At 36.5% G+C, this 16,091-nt stretch overlaps 1 protein-coding gene across 1 annotated transcript in view; it reads left to right on the forward strand.

The window, feature by feature from the left end:
• LOC137636600 (dnaJ homolog subfamily C member 13-like) overlaps positions 1 to 16,091 on the forward strand; it is a 75,772-nt gene that overhangs the window by 19,610 nt on the left and 40,071 nt on the right. The window contains 8 exon segments of the mRNA XM_068369001.1: positions 1,832 to 2,032; positions 7,324 to 7,410; positions 11,115 to 11,297; positions 12,885 to 12,992; positions 13,745 to 13,854; positions 14,007 to 14,214; positions 15,399 to 15,578; positions 16,003 to 16,006. Of these exon segments, the coding sequence (XP_068225102.1) occupies positions 1,832 to 2,032; positions 7,324 to 7,410; positions 11,115 to 11,297; positions 12,885 to 12,992; positions 13,745 to 13,854; positions 14,007 to 14,214; positions 15,399 to 15,578; positions 16,003 to 16,006 (1,081 nt within the window).

Genomic DNA, 16,091 nt, shown 5'->3' on the forward strand with positions numbered 1-16,091 from the left:
AAATTTATTGTTACTGTATGTAACAGAGGACTCTATATTAGTATTATGAAACAGAACTGAAGTCATGTAGTAAAATGTATTTTCATACAAAATTCTCACTGACAGACGTAGCTACTGGGCATTTAATATCCTTAGTTTTACAGCCATCAGTGTAACTGACTGAAGAAGGCAGCCATAAGTCCATTTTCTTACTTGTTGCTAAATATACCAGATTAGTGATCCATGTCTTTAGAGTCATGGAGAACATGTTCAGACTGAAATGTTTTAGGATCCAGATCCTGTAACTCCAATGCTAGCTGAAGGACAAATCCTTTAGAGTGTAAATTAAGGGAATTGTGATCGATAGGTGAAAAGTGACGTGGAAGTTTTGGATACTTTCCGTTCATCTACACCCTTCAGGAGTTTATGTCTGTACTATAATGCTAGAAATTAATGGATGAAAAATAGTTAAGAGTTAGGAAGAGAATTGTTTCCCTCATGTCCCCCAAGGGTAAAACTTGGCTCCTTGCGGCTCCAAGTCCCAACACGTAACACGTAAACCTTCCATTTTTTGTGAGTCGTAGTAGAAATCCAGTACATGTACTTGGCTCCTTGCGGCTCCCAGTCCCAACACGTAACACGTAAACCTTCCATTTTATGTGAGTCGTAGTAGAAATCAAGTACATGTACCTAGTGGCTTCCACTCCCAACATGTAAACTTTCCCCATTTCGTGAGTTGTGTCTTAGAAGAAATTCAGTACATGTACATTTGTAGTAGTAGTAGTAGCAGCAGTAGGGGACTCAGCAGTATGAAGCTTCATCTGTGGTGGAAATGTGGGAGGTTGGGCTTTGGCACCCTAGCAGTACCAGCTGAACTCGGCTGAGTCCCTGGTTAGGCTGGAGGAACGTAGAGAGTAGAGGTCCCCTTTTTTGTTTTGTTTCTTGTTGATGTCGGCTACCCCCCAAAATTGGGGAAGTGCCTTTGGTATATGGATATGGACATTTGCTGGCCAGGAGAAGGCGTAGACTAAAATACGAAAGCAGGTGTGTGCATATCAATGTCATGGTTATCGTCATTATCCACTCGATTGTGTCAGTACTTTACTGAGGACCTAGGCATATTGAAGGGAAAGAAAACGAGAAATTTTTAGTTGGGGGTAAACATCAATATAACCCAAGCTTCGAGAGAGAATATGAACATCAATAGAGGTTCATGGGAATGATAGTAACTCCGTAGTAGGAGTGTGTAGTGCTATCAGTTTACCTCACGCTTACACTGTAGGCATTAACTTTGGGATCTTTACAGCAATCCTTCGGCCCCAAGCTGAACTTGCCTCATATCCTTTTACTTTACTCTCATTCCCACTTCCTCTCTTCTAACATTTACTTCATAGTGGAACTGTTGAGATTTCCCGTAGTTGCACTTTGGGGCTGAATAGTCTCCCGGGCTTCAGCACCAGGTTATAGAGCCTAAATTCATAAATCCAGTCCAAAAATATTAAAGCTGATATAAATGCCTCGTTGCCACTGAAGAATCAAAATCAAACCTATGCAGTTCCCAAAAGGAATTGATGCTTAAAATTTGCAAACAAATTTTTGCACTGAATACTGAAAATTTATTTTTTAAGAAATTGTTTGTGCACGTACATATTTGATATATAATACTGAGGTTTTTTTTAATGTATTTACCCTGCTGGAAAGTTATGGTAGTATTTTCATAAATCTGCATATTTTATTTATTTATAATTAGACTTTTCATTGTTACTTATTACGTTAGTAATTTATTTAAACTTATCGTGTATTGTACACTAAATTTATTTAATGATACAATTTTTCTCCTCCAACTCCTCAGCCTCCAGGATTATTAACCGTCCTGGAAAGCAAAGAGACCGTGCCAATCGACGACATCGACCGGCTCAACATGCGGGACAACATGAAGATGGCCGAAGAGAACGAAGAGAAGAACAGGAAAAACCAGGTCCTTGAAAGTCTCGACAGAGCTTACAAGACGTCGGTGAAGAAAGTTGAAAGTCTCGTAGAGAAACATATGGACGTAAGCAAAGTATTCAGATCGTTTCTTTCTCTCTGATCCATTCCAGGACTTGTTTCATGCTGCTATGGCTTTTATTTGTTGTAAATCTGTTCACCTAAATGCTGTAAATGCTTTAGAGATTTCTTCTGAGCAGGCAAGTATTTTGTGTTATCAAGAGCATGATTGGTTTTGAAAGTACGAGTACGGTATGTCCTTGGCGGTTAATACATTCGCTGTTATTAAAGGACCCCGGGGCAATGTGCATGGAAAGGTAATGAATGAGGTCTGGGTATATTTCTTGATCAGTTCTTCATTTTTCATTTTGTTTTGATGTTAATGATAGGTTATTCATTATATTCATTATGGAACATTCAATGGTTTACTTAAAAGGAGGTCAGGGTTATTTCTCAAAATGATATGTCGAGTTGTCACGTTTATCTCTGCTCTTGTTCATTTGTTTTACAAGTTAGTGAGCTCTCTTAGCATTTTATTGTAGCTCATACAGACTTGATCAATCAAGTCGAGTCTATAGATCTTCCTGCTTCCTCCGGTCGCCTTGGTGACCACAGAGGTAGCAGCAATAGGGGATTCAGTGTATGAAACTTCATTTGTGGTTGGTAATGGGTAGGGTGCGCTGTGGCACCCTAGCAGTACAAACCAAACTCGGCTGTCCCTCATCAGGCTGGGAGGAGCAGAGAGATGAAAGGTCCCCTTTTGTTCCTTTGCTTGATGTTGGCTACCCCCCAAAATTGGGGGAAGTGCCTTGGTAAATAGAATAGATTATATAGACTGTTGAGTCAAATATTTAGTGTTGATTGTTTTTATACAAACATATGACCTTTACAATTTGGAATTATAATTTTTAATAAGGGTTCACGGCAGCAACCTTATGGTCGCCTATTGAAAACCTCCTTGCGTAGCATTCTCCCAGACTGTGGTTCGAGTCCCACTCAAGTCGAAAGTTTCTTGTAGTGTCTATAACCTCACCATCCTTGTGAGTTAGGGATAGTGGGTTTAGGGGAGCCTATAGTTCTGCTTGCTTAGTCATCAGCAGCCATTGCTGGCTCTCCTTGGTTCTAGCATGGGTGGAGAGGGTCTTGGCTGCTGGTCAAATGTTTACATGGTAAGTCTCTAGAGCATTGTCCTGCTAGCTATGGCAATGTCACTGTCCCTTGCCTCTGCCATTCATGAGTGGCTTTTAAAACCAACTTCTGATTTGTGGTGGCAATTATTGTGGAATCGTTATGTCACTGTGTTGGCCTGTTGGTTTTCTATTTCTGTGGTTCATCTACATGTGGAAGAAGCCTTGCCTGCTCTCTTATCTCACCGCCACTTTGCCAGAATTTAAATTTTGCTGCATCGTTGTTGGTGGATTTCGTCCCAATTTATTTATAGCCTACCGCTTGAATACATCAGTTATCTGCATTCCCTCTAGTCAGGATATTTCCACCACTTGGCTACTTTTCCCAACAGATACAATACTCATTTTAAATGTCACACTTGAAAGATTGGAAAATGATGAAATAAAAACGGCAGGCGTAGTAAAGATTACAGAGGTGATTAGAATGTCACGACTGAGATGGTGTGGGCATGTGTTGAGAATGGATGGTGGGAAGGGACTAAGAAGGGCTTGGGAGGCACCTGATAGGGGAAGAAGATCAAGAGGGAGGCAGAGAATTAGATGGGGAGATAAGGTGAAGGGTGACATGGAGAGAAGAGGTTTGGTGGAAGAGGATACCTTTGCTAGCGGGCATTTGAGAGGACGAATCAGGCAACCAACCCCTTATTGTAAGGACAATGATTTGAAAGAAGAGTAAGAGGAGTTAAGCATGATACAAACAAGAAGTTTGTATACATAGAAAAACAAATCACAAATTTTTAAAGTAATTTGTATTTTTCCTAACTATACAAACCTTGAAGTCATGCCCCCCACCTCATCCACTTTGTAAGTTGTAGGTTACGGTCAAAGACCTCTCGGTTAGCTGGCAGTGGGCCTGGGAATTCTCCTGATACCCGCTAGTAACTACCGACACCTTGTTATAATCATAACAGCCGATTTTCCAGCTTTGCTGAAATTTTACTCCTACTAAAAGATAAGAGTTTGTAGTTAGGAAAAATGTGTCTTAAAAATTTGTGATATTTAAGCTTTATACGGTTTATTTTTTTTATTCTTTACTAAATAATTCACTTACAGAGTTCCACAAACAAGGCTTGAGTTGACTGCCTACCTTACATTTAAGTTTTAGTTTATTGTGAGATTTACTCTGTGCGGATTCTGTAGGATACGTAACGGCTCCTCACTTATCCTTCCCCTTAGCTGATTAGACTGGGTAAAGTCTATTGGGGGTGCAGATATCTATGGTTATCTTAGGATACGTCCCTGATTATACACGATATCTTTGGATAGTCGTTCCAGGGGTTAGATTTTTCCTACGCCAAAATCCGTTATAAGACTTAAAAATCCGAATCATCCACATCAAGACTTAACTTTTTTTAGATATGGTTTTCCTTTAGTCGAGTTTGGTTTAATTTGGTGGTTTAGTACAGAATTCTGTTAACATTTCATAATCTATTTCTTTTGTGATATATATTTTCAAATATTGTATTTTGTATTTTGTGTGGGATAGTATGCAAAGAATATTTTTATTGTACAAATTTTTCTATTTTATTTAAGATTAATTTATCTTTCAAGTTTTGATTAAATATCTTTCAGATTACTTATTGGTTTCTATATTTTGTTTCGTGGTTAGTCAAAACTTTTTACTTTATTTTACCCTCAGAAACTATATTAGAAAACTATTCTCAGTACATTTTATGCATGTATGTTTACTGTACATATATTTTCTAAATTTGATTGCTCCTCACGTTATATACTCGTATTACTGTAGCACAAGAGAGATTTTATGTTTCATTATGTTTTCCATAGTCTTACAACCCGCATACCTAGCCTGGAGACCCTAGATAATTATGTAGTCCACAATATAGGTTCTAATTTGCTTTGATATTTTAGGTAATGTTTATTTTGAGCTGTAGATAAGTTATCGCTACAGCGTTAGATAATGTTAGATGTAGTATTCACAGCATTCATTGCTTTACCAGTCGTGTACATACCTTGGAAGGTTTTCTAAAGGTGGGAAAATAGTTTTGAGATTGCATCGAATGGTAGAAATTATATCCATGCATCTTAGTTGAGAATTTATGAATGAAATAGTATGAAAAAGATTTAAATGCACAATTTATGTCTGTCTTTTAAGCGTAGATGATCTGATATTGAGACAGCAATGATGATAAACCTTTGACATGACAATTGTTGCACTTGTTGAAGTAGTTGCAGACTCCTTAGTTCTTCATTTGGCAATTATTAGTTGATAATTTAATCTATTTTGCTCAGAGACAACATAGTATATAAACTTCAAAAGCTTCACTAACTTTGGGAAAATTTATTTAAAGAGGCTGTTTCTAGAGTAGATCTTAACTGCAAAAAGTAAGTTGGCATTGTCGAGTGAAGTCATCTGGCTTTCCAGCTCGAGGTCTCTTAGTGAGTGGCCTCTCTCTTATTGAGATGTCAGGATGCCTGAAAACTTTAAATCAATCAATCAATCAATCTCTCTTATTGAGAAAAGAGAAAATGTATCTCACAATGTTGTCCCTAAAGAATGGGCCTGAACTAACATTCTATAATTCTTAGTCATTTTACGGGTTTCATATAAAGTCTGTCTTAATGAGTGTGTTTCCATGTGGGACCCTTGCTTTAGCATCATTTGATACATTCTTGGCATGACAGCTCGAAGGCCTCGTTGACTTGATTTTACAGTAAAAATTCAAACAACTTAGATATTTCCTTCCACTATTCTATATAGAATATTATCAAAGGGTCAGAAAAGAAAATCATTCATGTTTTGCTAAACCATCGGGGGCTACTTTCAAATATTTCCACTGTTAGCTTTTGTATATTCTCGAGAAGCTAAATGCCAATTTAACCAGCCTTTCAGGTAGGGTTTTTCAGTTTTCACAGTAGAATTTCAGTACCTAGATAACTTTATTTGCCATTTGAATCACCAATCATCGTTAGTAATATAGTATCTTGTATTCTTTATTGGTAAAAATTGGACATTTCTGTAGCAGTGGTCTTTTTATATAAAAAGAAAATGAAGTTAGAGAGAATATTTAGGTAGTCTCCTAAAGAAATTGCATCCCTTGAGATTTACTCTATACGTTCATTGAAATAAAAGTGAAGGAAAGTTAATTTCTTAAGGCGTAGAAATTTGTAGAAATTTAATTTTTTCTCTTGCATTTATTTGCCAGTAAATGTGTGTGGGTTAGCCATGCATACAGTAATGTTTTCTTCCAAAAATTATTTGTAAACTCACTGCAAGGTCACTAAAAATGAAAGTTTTAATATTGGATCCCATTAAAGTTTTGTAACATTATTATTACTTGCTAAGCTACAACCCTAGTTGGAAACGCAGGATGCTATAAGCCCAGGGGTCCCATTAGGGAAAATAGCCCAGTTAGGAAAGGAAACAATGAAAAATAGGATATTTTAAGAACTGTAACATTAGAATAAATATTTCCTATATAACTATAAAAACTTTAACAAAACAAGAGGAAGAGAAATTAGATAGAATAGCGTGCCCGATTGTACCCTCAAGCAAGAGAGCAAGATATGAAGGTATTCTTTGAGGCTGTACAAAACTTACATGATTCATACCGGTAATAAGTACAGGGAGAAATATTTATACAGGGATATAGCTATTAATACCTCAGAGAAATAAATGAACCCATCGTATATCTCATTGCCTCTGCCAACATGTTTTTGTGTTTGTTTTTGAACAGCTTCCTGGCCATAATGTTAATCATAGAGTAATGAAACTTGCAGGGATTAACTGTTATGTAAAAAGCTGGAAATTATTAAATTTTGGAAGGTCAAGGTCAAAGGTAAAGGTCACTGTCAAGCAAAATGTCCAATTCACGTAATCAGCCATGATTTTGGACATCATTGTCACAGACTTCAAACTTGGTTCATATTTGCATGTATGAAAATTCACGCCAAGTAATACATGTTTAGGTCAAGGTAAGCGAAAGGTTGAGAAATGAGCTGCCGCGGCGGAGGTCTGCGCTCTGCCGAGCGCCCTCTAGTTAACATAATGAAATAGAAAATCTCATTGACATTTTACGAATGCATGTCTTGATTCATATATGTCACAAGTCAACGTCCATTTATTTTTGTGAGCTTTTCACTACTCTTTTGTTTTCATGTGGATATCTATGTGTTGTGAGTTAAGGCGGATTCTCCTACTTTGATTGTACAGAAAATTGAAGCTGTGGAAAGACACTTGCAAACCGGAGCCAAGCACGTGGAGGCCTACTACGAGGCGTACTTGGAGAAGCACGTGGATGTAAGTACCTCTGTTTTTGTGGGATGAATTTTTCATAATTTGAAGAGGTTTGGTGATGGTATATTGGCGACGCTCTGTGTCTTTGCTATGGCCAAGTTCTGTCTTTTGCCGTGTTTGCTATAGTTTACGTTTTTCGTTTTTTATAGAAAATAGTTTTCGGTTGTTTTTTTTTTTGTTTTTATAGAAAATTGCCTCCTTATTCTTGTGAAGAGATTGAAAGGCTTTTATATAATAGGTTTACTAACAATTAAATTAATCTAATAAAGACTTATTTAATTGAATTTCTTTATAATTAATTTAATAATGCTTATTACTATTGATCTTTTGACTTGGCCAGCAAACACAATTAGAATTAACAGACCCCTTTCAAAAAATTCATATGTAAAGTCAAGCAAAAAAAAAAAAAAAAGTCTTATAATTTTTGAGATATATAGTAGTCTTTGTAATTTCTTTACCTTTCTCTATACTCTAAGATTGAAATGTTAATGGTAGCATTAACTAGCTGCTTTATACACCTACCTTACACCAAAGACTCACCAGGAGCACATCTTACCTTCACACAAACACTACACCATTACCAGACATCAAGTCCCCTTTTTCTCAGTCTCTTGCTCACTCCATCCATCCACCCCTTTTTGGCTTTCTCCTCTGTGTTATATGGATTAGGTTGGTCTAGAAAAATCCTTGGTGACTTGTGATGAGCCATGAGTTTAAAAGCATCGCTCATGGCTTGATGAATTTTACTAGTTAACACAATTTTGCTGTTCATAGTTTAAAATACACGTAACACTTCCCATGCTATATATATATAATTAAATTATTCTTTGAACTTCTAACTTTGTTGATGAATATTAACCCTTTTACCCTCAAAGGACGTACTGGTACGCTTCACAAAACTCATCCCTCTACCCCCATGGACGTACCGGTACATCCCTGCAAAAAAATGCTTTAAAATTTTTTTTTTTTCATATTTTTTATAATTAATTGAGAAAATTCAGGCATTTTACAAGAGAATGAAACCAACCTGACCTCTCTGTGACAAAAATTAAGGCTGTTAGAGCAATTTAAAAAAAATATACTGCAAAATGTGCTGGGAAAAAAATAACCCCTTGGGGGTTAAGGGTTGGAAATTTCCAAAGAGCCTGGGGGTAAAAGGGTTAATAACAGGTAATTAGAATGTTTATCCTATGAATATAGTAAGTAGTATGATACTATAGTCAATTCTTTTTAGTGAGGCAGATTTGCACCGACTTATTGGGGTGCCCTTTTCGCTTGGAAAAGTTTCCTGATCGCTGATTGGTTGGACAAGATAATTCTGATCAATCGCATAGCAGGATACTTTTCCGAGCTAAAAGGGGGCCGCTGTGAGTAGGCCTAGGTGCAAATGCGCCTCATTAAAAAAAATTGAGTATAGAGGTAAACACCTTTAGAATTTTACATCTACAGTATACAGAAAGTCCTCAACTTACAGATTTAATAGATTTTTAAGTTTAATTTTGTTGAATTTTACTAAATTTTGACCTAGGGTAGGGTTAACCTAACTCATGTCTAAGAGTTTCAGCAGCGTAAGTCAACAAATAGTCGCGTTTCATATTGGAAATGTAGTCTTGCTTACTGCATTAAATTACATATTATTTGATTACAATATTTCATTATGAACTTTTGATACAATATCCGAGATTTACGATTTTAGTTGGAATTGTGTTTGTATCTAAGAATGTTTGCAATTCGAAGACCTGTATACTGTCGTGTTTGTGTCACCAATATGTTAACCCTTTTACCCCCAAAGGACGTACTGGTACGTTTCACAGAACTCATCCCTTTACCCCCATGGGACGTACTGGTACGTCCTTGCAAAAAACTGCTATTTACTTTTTTGCATATTTTTTATAAGTTTATGAGAAACTTCAGGCATTTTCCAAAAGAATGAGACCAACCTGACCTCTCTATGATGAAAATTAAGGCTGTTAGAGCAATTTAAAAAAGATATATAGCAAAATGTGCTTGAAAAAAAAGACCCCTGGGGGTTAAGGGTTGGAAAGTTCCAAATAGCCTGGGGGTAAAAGGGCAATAAACGAAGTTTTAATAATCGTAATGTAACACAAGCTTCAGTTCCATATCAAAATTGTACGTACAGTATTAACCCTTTCACGTCCAATGGACTTACCGGTACGTCCTTGCAAAAAACTGCTATTTACAATTTTTTTTGCATATTTTTGATAACTTTATGAGAAACTTCAGGCATTTTCAAAAAGAATGAAACCAACCTTACCTCTCTATGATGAAAATTGAGGCTGTTAGAGCAATTTAAAAAAGATATATAGCAAAATGTGCTCGAAATTTAACCTTACCTTGGTCGTAAAAGGGTTAATAGAATTCAACTTCATTTAGATTTTTCCCCATAATGTTTTATAAATGGCTGTTGATAGATATAAAGTCTCTGCCTTCTACATAAGCAAATTGCAAATCGGTCGAAATTGGGAGCGGATATAATAGTGAGCATACATCCTGTACATTTTATGTAATAAACATCCTAATTTCAGCCACTGTTGTTGCATGCTTTGTCTGATGAAACCTGTATATACATATTGTTTTTTTCTTTTGCCTCTTGCTTTTCAAGGACTGGGTAAGTGAATCTCGGTAGTAAATGTCGTGGTGTGACGTATAGCCTTCGCTTGGTTTTAAGTGTAGTCTGCATGATGTGGAAATTCTATAGGGAATAGAATTGGGAAAAGTTTTTCAAAAGAATGATAATCTGAGAGGAGTTATTTGTTGGTTATTTTCATAGTTCGGTCGGTAATTGAATTAATGCTTGAAGAAATAAAAGTGTTTTAGTAATTGAGTTTGTGAGTGATTTGAGATAGCAAGAGTGGCTTGCACCTAGAGTGGCTTTGATTTAAGAATATTCAAATCCCTGTTAGGCATTCTCTTTCTTTCCCTCTCCCTCTTCCTCTTCCTCTTCTTCTCCCTTTTCCTCTCATCATCCTGCAAAATAGCATTTGAGATATATTCCAGTTGAAATGGAGAAACCATTAGTTTTCCTATTAAAAGTCAGCGTAAAGTGTCATTGAACATGTTTCAGGTTTTTGACAGATAAATTTCATACATTTAGTCTTTGAAAAAGTCATTACTGTAATTGAAAGACAGGAAAAGCAATCAAAGCTATTAATGAGTATGTTGTCATTCACCCTCTGATAAATAATAAAGACTTTATAGTCAAGTGTACTCATGAACATTCAAGATATCCCACAATTAAAAGTAATTCCTTGGAATGTGTATGGCTCGACAAATACCATATATAAGTCCAATAAGTTTGGCTTAAGTAGAGTGGTTACGGTCTGTTATTTCAAGACTGAAACATATTTTCATTCACCTTTCAGACTGAACATTTGTTGAATATATTTTATAATCTTTTCTTTTCATTCTGAAACTACTGTACAAGAAAACTTGATGGTTTTCATCTCTTATTTTGAACATTCAAGGTAATTTTTTTGTAATTGATTTTATAAATAAGTTAAAAGTACTATATTATCTCCTAAATACTGATTGAATATTAACCAATTTTCAAAATACTTTAGTGGGATATATACTAAGCAAACATTTCAACTAGGACCTTCAACTTATTTTCTTTGCGAGTGGTTTTGATAATAACGAATCTCGTAATGTTTACTATATCTTTAATCCAATCAATAATTTTTTTCCAGTTTGCCTTGCAGCACTGGCGATCTCGGATGAAGAGGGAGAAGAGCGCGGAGGAAAAGTTCCGAGAAAGGCCGCTGGTGTTGCGGAAGAGACGCGAGAAGTTGAAGATCACGGCAAATTGGCCTTTGTTCTACTACCACTTTAACAGAGATCATGCTCTTCCAAATCTCATTTGGAACTACAAGGTAATAATTCAGTGGTTACTTTCCCCTTGGTAAGGGTAGAAGAGAGACTTCAAGTAGTAGGTTGGCTAGGGCACTAGCCACCCGTTGAGGTACTACCGCGAGAGAGTTATTGGGTCCTTTGACTGACCAGACAGTACTACATTGAATCTCTCTCTGGTTACGGCTCATTTTGTCGTTGCCTACACATACACCGAATAGTCTGTCCTATTCTTTCCCTATTCTCCTTAGTCCTCACACACCTAACAACACTTGGAATGCCAAACAATTCTTCTTTGCACAAGGAGTTAACCAGAGCAGTGTAATAATTCAGTGGCTACTTTCCTTTTGTTAAGGGTATAAGAGAGACTTTAGCTATGGTAAGCAGCTCTTCGAGAAGGACACCCCAAAATCAAACCATTGTTCTCTAGTCTTGGGTAGTGCCATAGCCTTTATACCAAGGTCTTCCACTGACTTTGGGTAGAGTTCTCTTGCTTGAGGTTACACTCCGACACACTGTTCTATCCGTTTCCTTACTTCCTTTTTTCATTGGACTATTTTCTGTGTTGGAGCCCTTGGGCATATAGCATCCTGCTTTTCCAGCTAGGATTGTAGCTTGGCTAGTAATAGCAATTATAATAATAAGTATTTTCTGGATCGAGTCCTAAAATTTTCATATGCATAAATGATAAAAGAAATAAAAACCAGAAATGTGTCCTATACAGCTCAAGGGAGTAGAAATCCTAATCTAGGATACTCCCAGTGGGATTCATAGGGTTAAGTGTCAGTACAACAGTGTTTATATAATTTATTTAACTTGTGTTGAAAAGGAAATTATTGGTGTTTGGTTATATTTTTCCTTTCCAATCATTGAAGACACTTTATTGATTAACATTTAGAAAGAACTGTTGAGTAACAATTTGTATTGAAGTACTAGAACGAAGGGATAAATATTCACTTTTTAGCCACCTTTATCTCCATTCTTTTCTTCCATTTTGTGGTCCAACCTCTTCCAATTTTTACCTCATTGCACAGCAGTGGTCTTCTCCCTGGATGCCCCTTGTTATTGTATAATTTTCAGGCCCTCAGAACTTTGACCACATAGACCAAATTATATAAATCTTCCCATTCCCAAAAAGACAAAAGGTTTCCAGGGTGGAGATTAGTTGATAAAGACTTGGATATTGTAGGAGTTAACCCTCTGGAGATTACCTTGAGAAAATGACTATCAGGCTCATGACTTTTGGCGAGGGAGCGATGCACCGTGTGTCGACCTACTCGTGTTGACGTTTCAGTGGAATAACAAAGAATAATTATAGAAACTGAAAATTGCAGTAGAATGTAATTGTATCCTCAGAGGGTAAAGACAGACAGTAAGGTACAAGAGATAGAGACTTTCCTGGATTACACTTATAAAGTACGATAATGGTTTAAGCGATGGATAGAAGCTGCTAACATGAGAGAGATGGAAGATTTAGATGAATTGATAGTGCTGGATTATACCTAACTTCCATTAAAAAGAGAAAAATATGTTCAAGATGATAATGAAAGTTATTCTTTACTCTCTAAACCTTTATCGAAAGATTAAGGAAAACATTTTTACTCCAACAGACGAGAGAGGAGTTGCGAGTGGCCTTGGAATCAGACATGAGAGCCTTCAACGAAGATAGGGACATCAGGTCGTCGGTTGTCATAGCTTGGAATCATCATGAGTTTGAGGTATAGTATTCCATCATGGCTTTGGAGTTTGTTAATTTGGAATATTGAATCTGGAATCGTTATCATTGTTCATGAAGGCATTAAAGAATATGCACATGTAAAGTCTTAAAAAATTTGTTTGTTGTAATACAATACACATAACCCTTTTACCCCCAGGCTATTTGGAACTTTCCAACCCCAAGGTTTTTTTTTTTCAAGCACATTTTGCAGTATATTTTTTTTAAATTGCTCTAACAGCCTTAATTTTCGTCATAGAGAGGTCAGGTTGGTCTCATTCTCTTGGAAAATTTCCGAAGTTTCTCAAATAATTATCAAAAATATGCAAAAAAAAAATGTAAATACTGTAGCAGTTTTTTTGCAAGGACGTACTGGTACGTCCATGGGGGTAAAGGGATGAGTTTTGTGAAACGTACCAGTACGTCCTTTGGTGGTAAAAGGGATGAGTTTTGTGAAACGTACCAGTACGTCCATTGGGGGTAAAGGGATGAGTTTTGTGAAACGTACCAGTACAGTTCATCCATGGGGGTAAAGGGATGAGTTTTGTGAAACGTATTAGTACGTCCTTTTGGGGGTAAAAGGTATAACTGTATATTTCCCTCTAGTCTTTTGTATTTGTTAAGTACAAACACATACATGCTAATAATTTTATGGAAATATCACTCCAGTCTTTTGTATTTGTTAAGTACAAACACATACACGCTGATGATTTTATGGAAATATCAACAGTAAATATTTGTATGTCTATTTTCAAGGTGTCCTATCCCTCTTTAAAAGATGAGATTAAGATTGGGGATTACTACCTTAGGATATTGTTAGAGCAGGAGAGCACAGCGTCGCAGGAAGACTCGCCGATCAGAAAGTCGTAAGTGTAGAACAAGACATTTCCTCCGTATCGCAGAACATTTTCGTTTCTATTCATGTTTGAAATTGTTAACAGGTATCTTTGAGTATCATCATATTCACAAAATAAAACTAAAAGTATCTCAGTTATTTATTGAACGATTAATATTTCAGGTACGAGTTCTTCAATGACCTCTACCATAGATTCCTCCTTACTCCAAAAGTGGCCATGAAGTGCCTGTGTCTCCAGGCCATGGCGCTCGTGTATGGGTTGCACCACAAGGAGGTTGGTCAGTTCAACGACACGAAATACATAGTTACCATGTTGTCACGCACTTGCGACAAGCTGGAGAGGGACAGATTGCTGCTCTTCTTGAACAAGGTAATTTCTTTATTTTATTACTTTACTTACTTTACTTTGATGGCTGCTTTTCTGGTTCCATACAGCAGGGGAACCCCACTCTCTACAGGACCTCCACTGTTGTTTTATCTTGTTCGTTCAGAGTATTTAACGTTTCATATCGCGTATTGTTCATTTACTGTTTTGTCTGTAAATGGTACAAATCTTTACTTGATCTATTTGTGTGTGGTTGAGACTAGTTACATCAGGTAAAACTCCAGTAGGGATGGATTTCATCCCACTGCTCGTACTGCCCGGAAAGTTCTGAAATAGCAAAGGAAAATGAATAGTAGAAACGTCACCGCGCAAAGTACCCGCAACTTTTAAAAACAGCAACTAAAAATTGAGTGAGAATTGAAGTTAAGGCAGGAAGGGGACTTCATCTACTTGGTCGCTCACCTACCACCATCTCCTTCAAGCCTGAATAAAGGGGTTTGACATTTGTCTTGCCAAAAATTTTATTTAATTTGTTCATTTTTAGTTGAAACTTTCCGTCAAGGAATGAACAGTGGCACATGACTTCTTGGTAAATATTAAATAATGTTTATTAGGAATTGCTTACTGTACTGTTCTTGGTGTTAATATGAAAAAAAAAGAGACTTGCCTTTCATGTTATATCCAGGTCAGCCTTATTTTTTCTACAGTATTAATGATTCATCTATGAGGGATTCTATTGCAAAGATTGATAGGACCGGCTAATTATTGGCAACATTTACAGTAGTACTGTAGTTTTCAGTAAAAAGGACAGAAGATAATGCTGCAGTATTCAAAGCATCTGACATAAACTGAGGGTAAATCTGTCACTGATATTTTAGGAGAGGGATTTTGTATTTTTGATGAAAGATTTTTTTTTCCAATTTCTTTATTTTAGAAAATTGTGAATGTTATATTCTGTAAATACGCTTTATTAAGCAATGTTTTTAAACAGATTTTATTTATTGAACATCATTTAGATATTTATTATGGTTCTCAACGACCTCATCTGTCGCAGTTCCTTACCTCTGACCTAAATGAAATAACTCAATCCAATTCAATCAGAAAAACTGAGGAAATTTTTGGAAAATGGTTATAGATAAGCTTGATCCATACAAGGATGAATCTTGAATAATAGAATTAATTATCATCTTCTAAATATGATTTAAAACAAAACTACTGCTCCTCCACAGCTGATATTAGAGAAAGCAAACGTCCGAGAAGTTGTCGAAGCGGGTGGGGTCCGTATCTTAGCCGACCTTCTGACCCTCGCCCACCTGCACGTCAGCAGAGCAATAATGCCGACGCAGACCAATGTGATAGAAGCCGCCCCCGACATGCCCAGGGACTCTGAAAAAGAGTGGTATTACCAGGTGAGAATTTGCTTCATTTTGTTGGAAGAATAATTGCTTTCCTTGTTTGTATTTTATAAAGGATAACAAGTAAAAAATGAAATGTCATCATCATGCTGTTTTTGTATGGAAGGAGTTTTCCTCGTTTTGTGATTGTGTTTTTGTATGAAGGGAAATTTGTATAAATAGAAGAATAATACCTGGTGATTTATATAAATATATTTTACTTCTGTTTTAGTATGAGGAAAAGTCTATTGTTCTGACATGGATACAAACTTTTGTCGGCGAAAGGTAAAGATAAAGAAATTGATCCAGCTACGCCAGACTCAGCCCCCACTCTGGCGGAAGCTGAGGAGACAGAATCAGAGTTGGCTTTCTGAGAGTATTGAATCTAATAAGTCAGGTCAATGAATAAAGTAATGAATGAAGAATTTAAATATCTTAGATCAGTAACAACTTTAAAATATGTGTGGCATATATAAACTAAGAGAGATGCTCATGTCAGCCTGTAAAATTATTCGCTGCAAGTTTGAA

This window comes from Palaemon carinicauda, unplaced genomic scaffold (genome assembly GCF_036898095.1).
Source record: "Palaemon carinicauda isolate YSFRI2023 unplaced genomic scaffold, ASM3689809v2 scaffold34, whole genome shotgun sequence".
Lineage (NCBI taxonomy): Eukaryota > Metazoa > Arthropoda > Malacostraca > Decapoda > Palaemonidae > Palaemon > Palaemon carinicauda.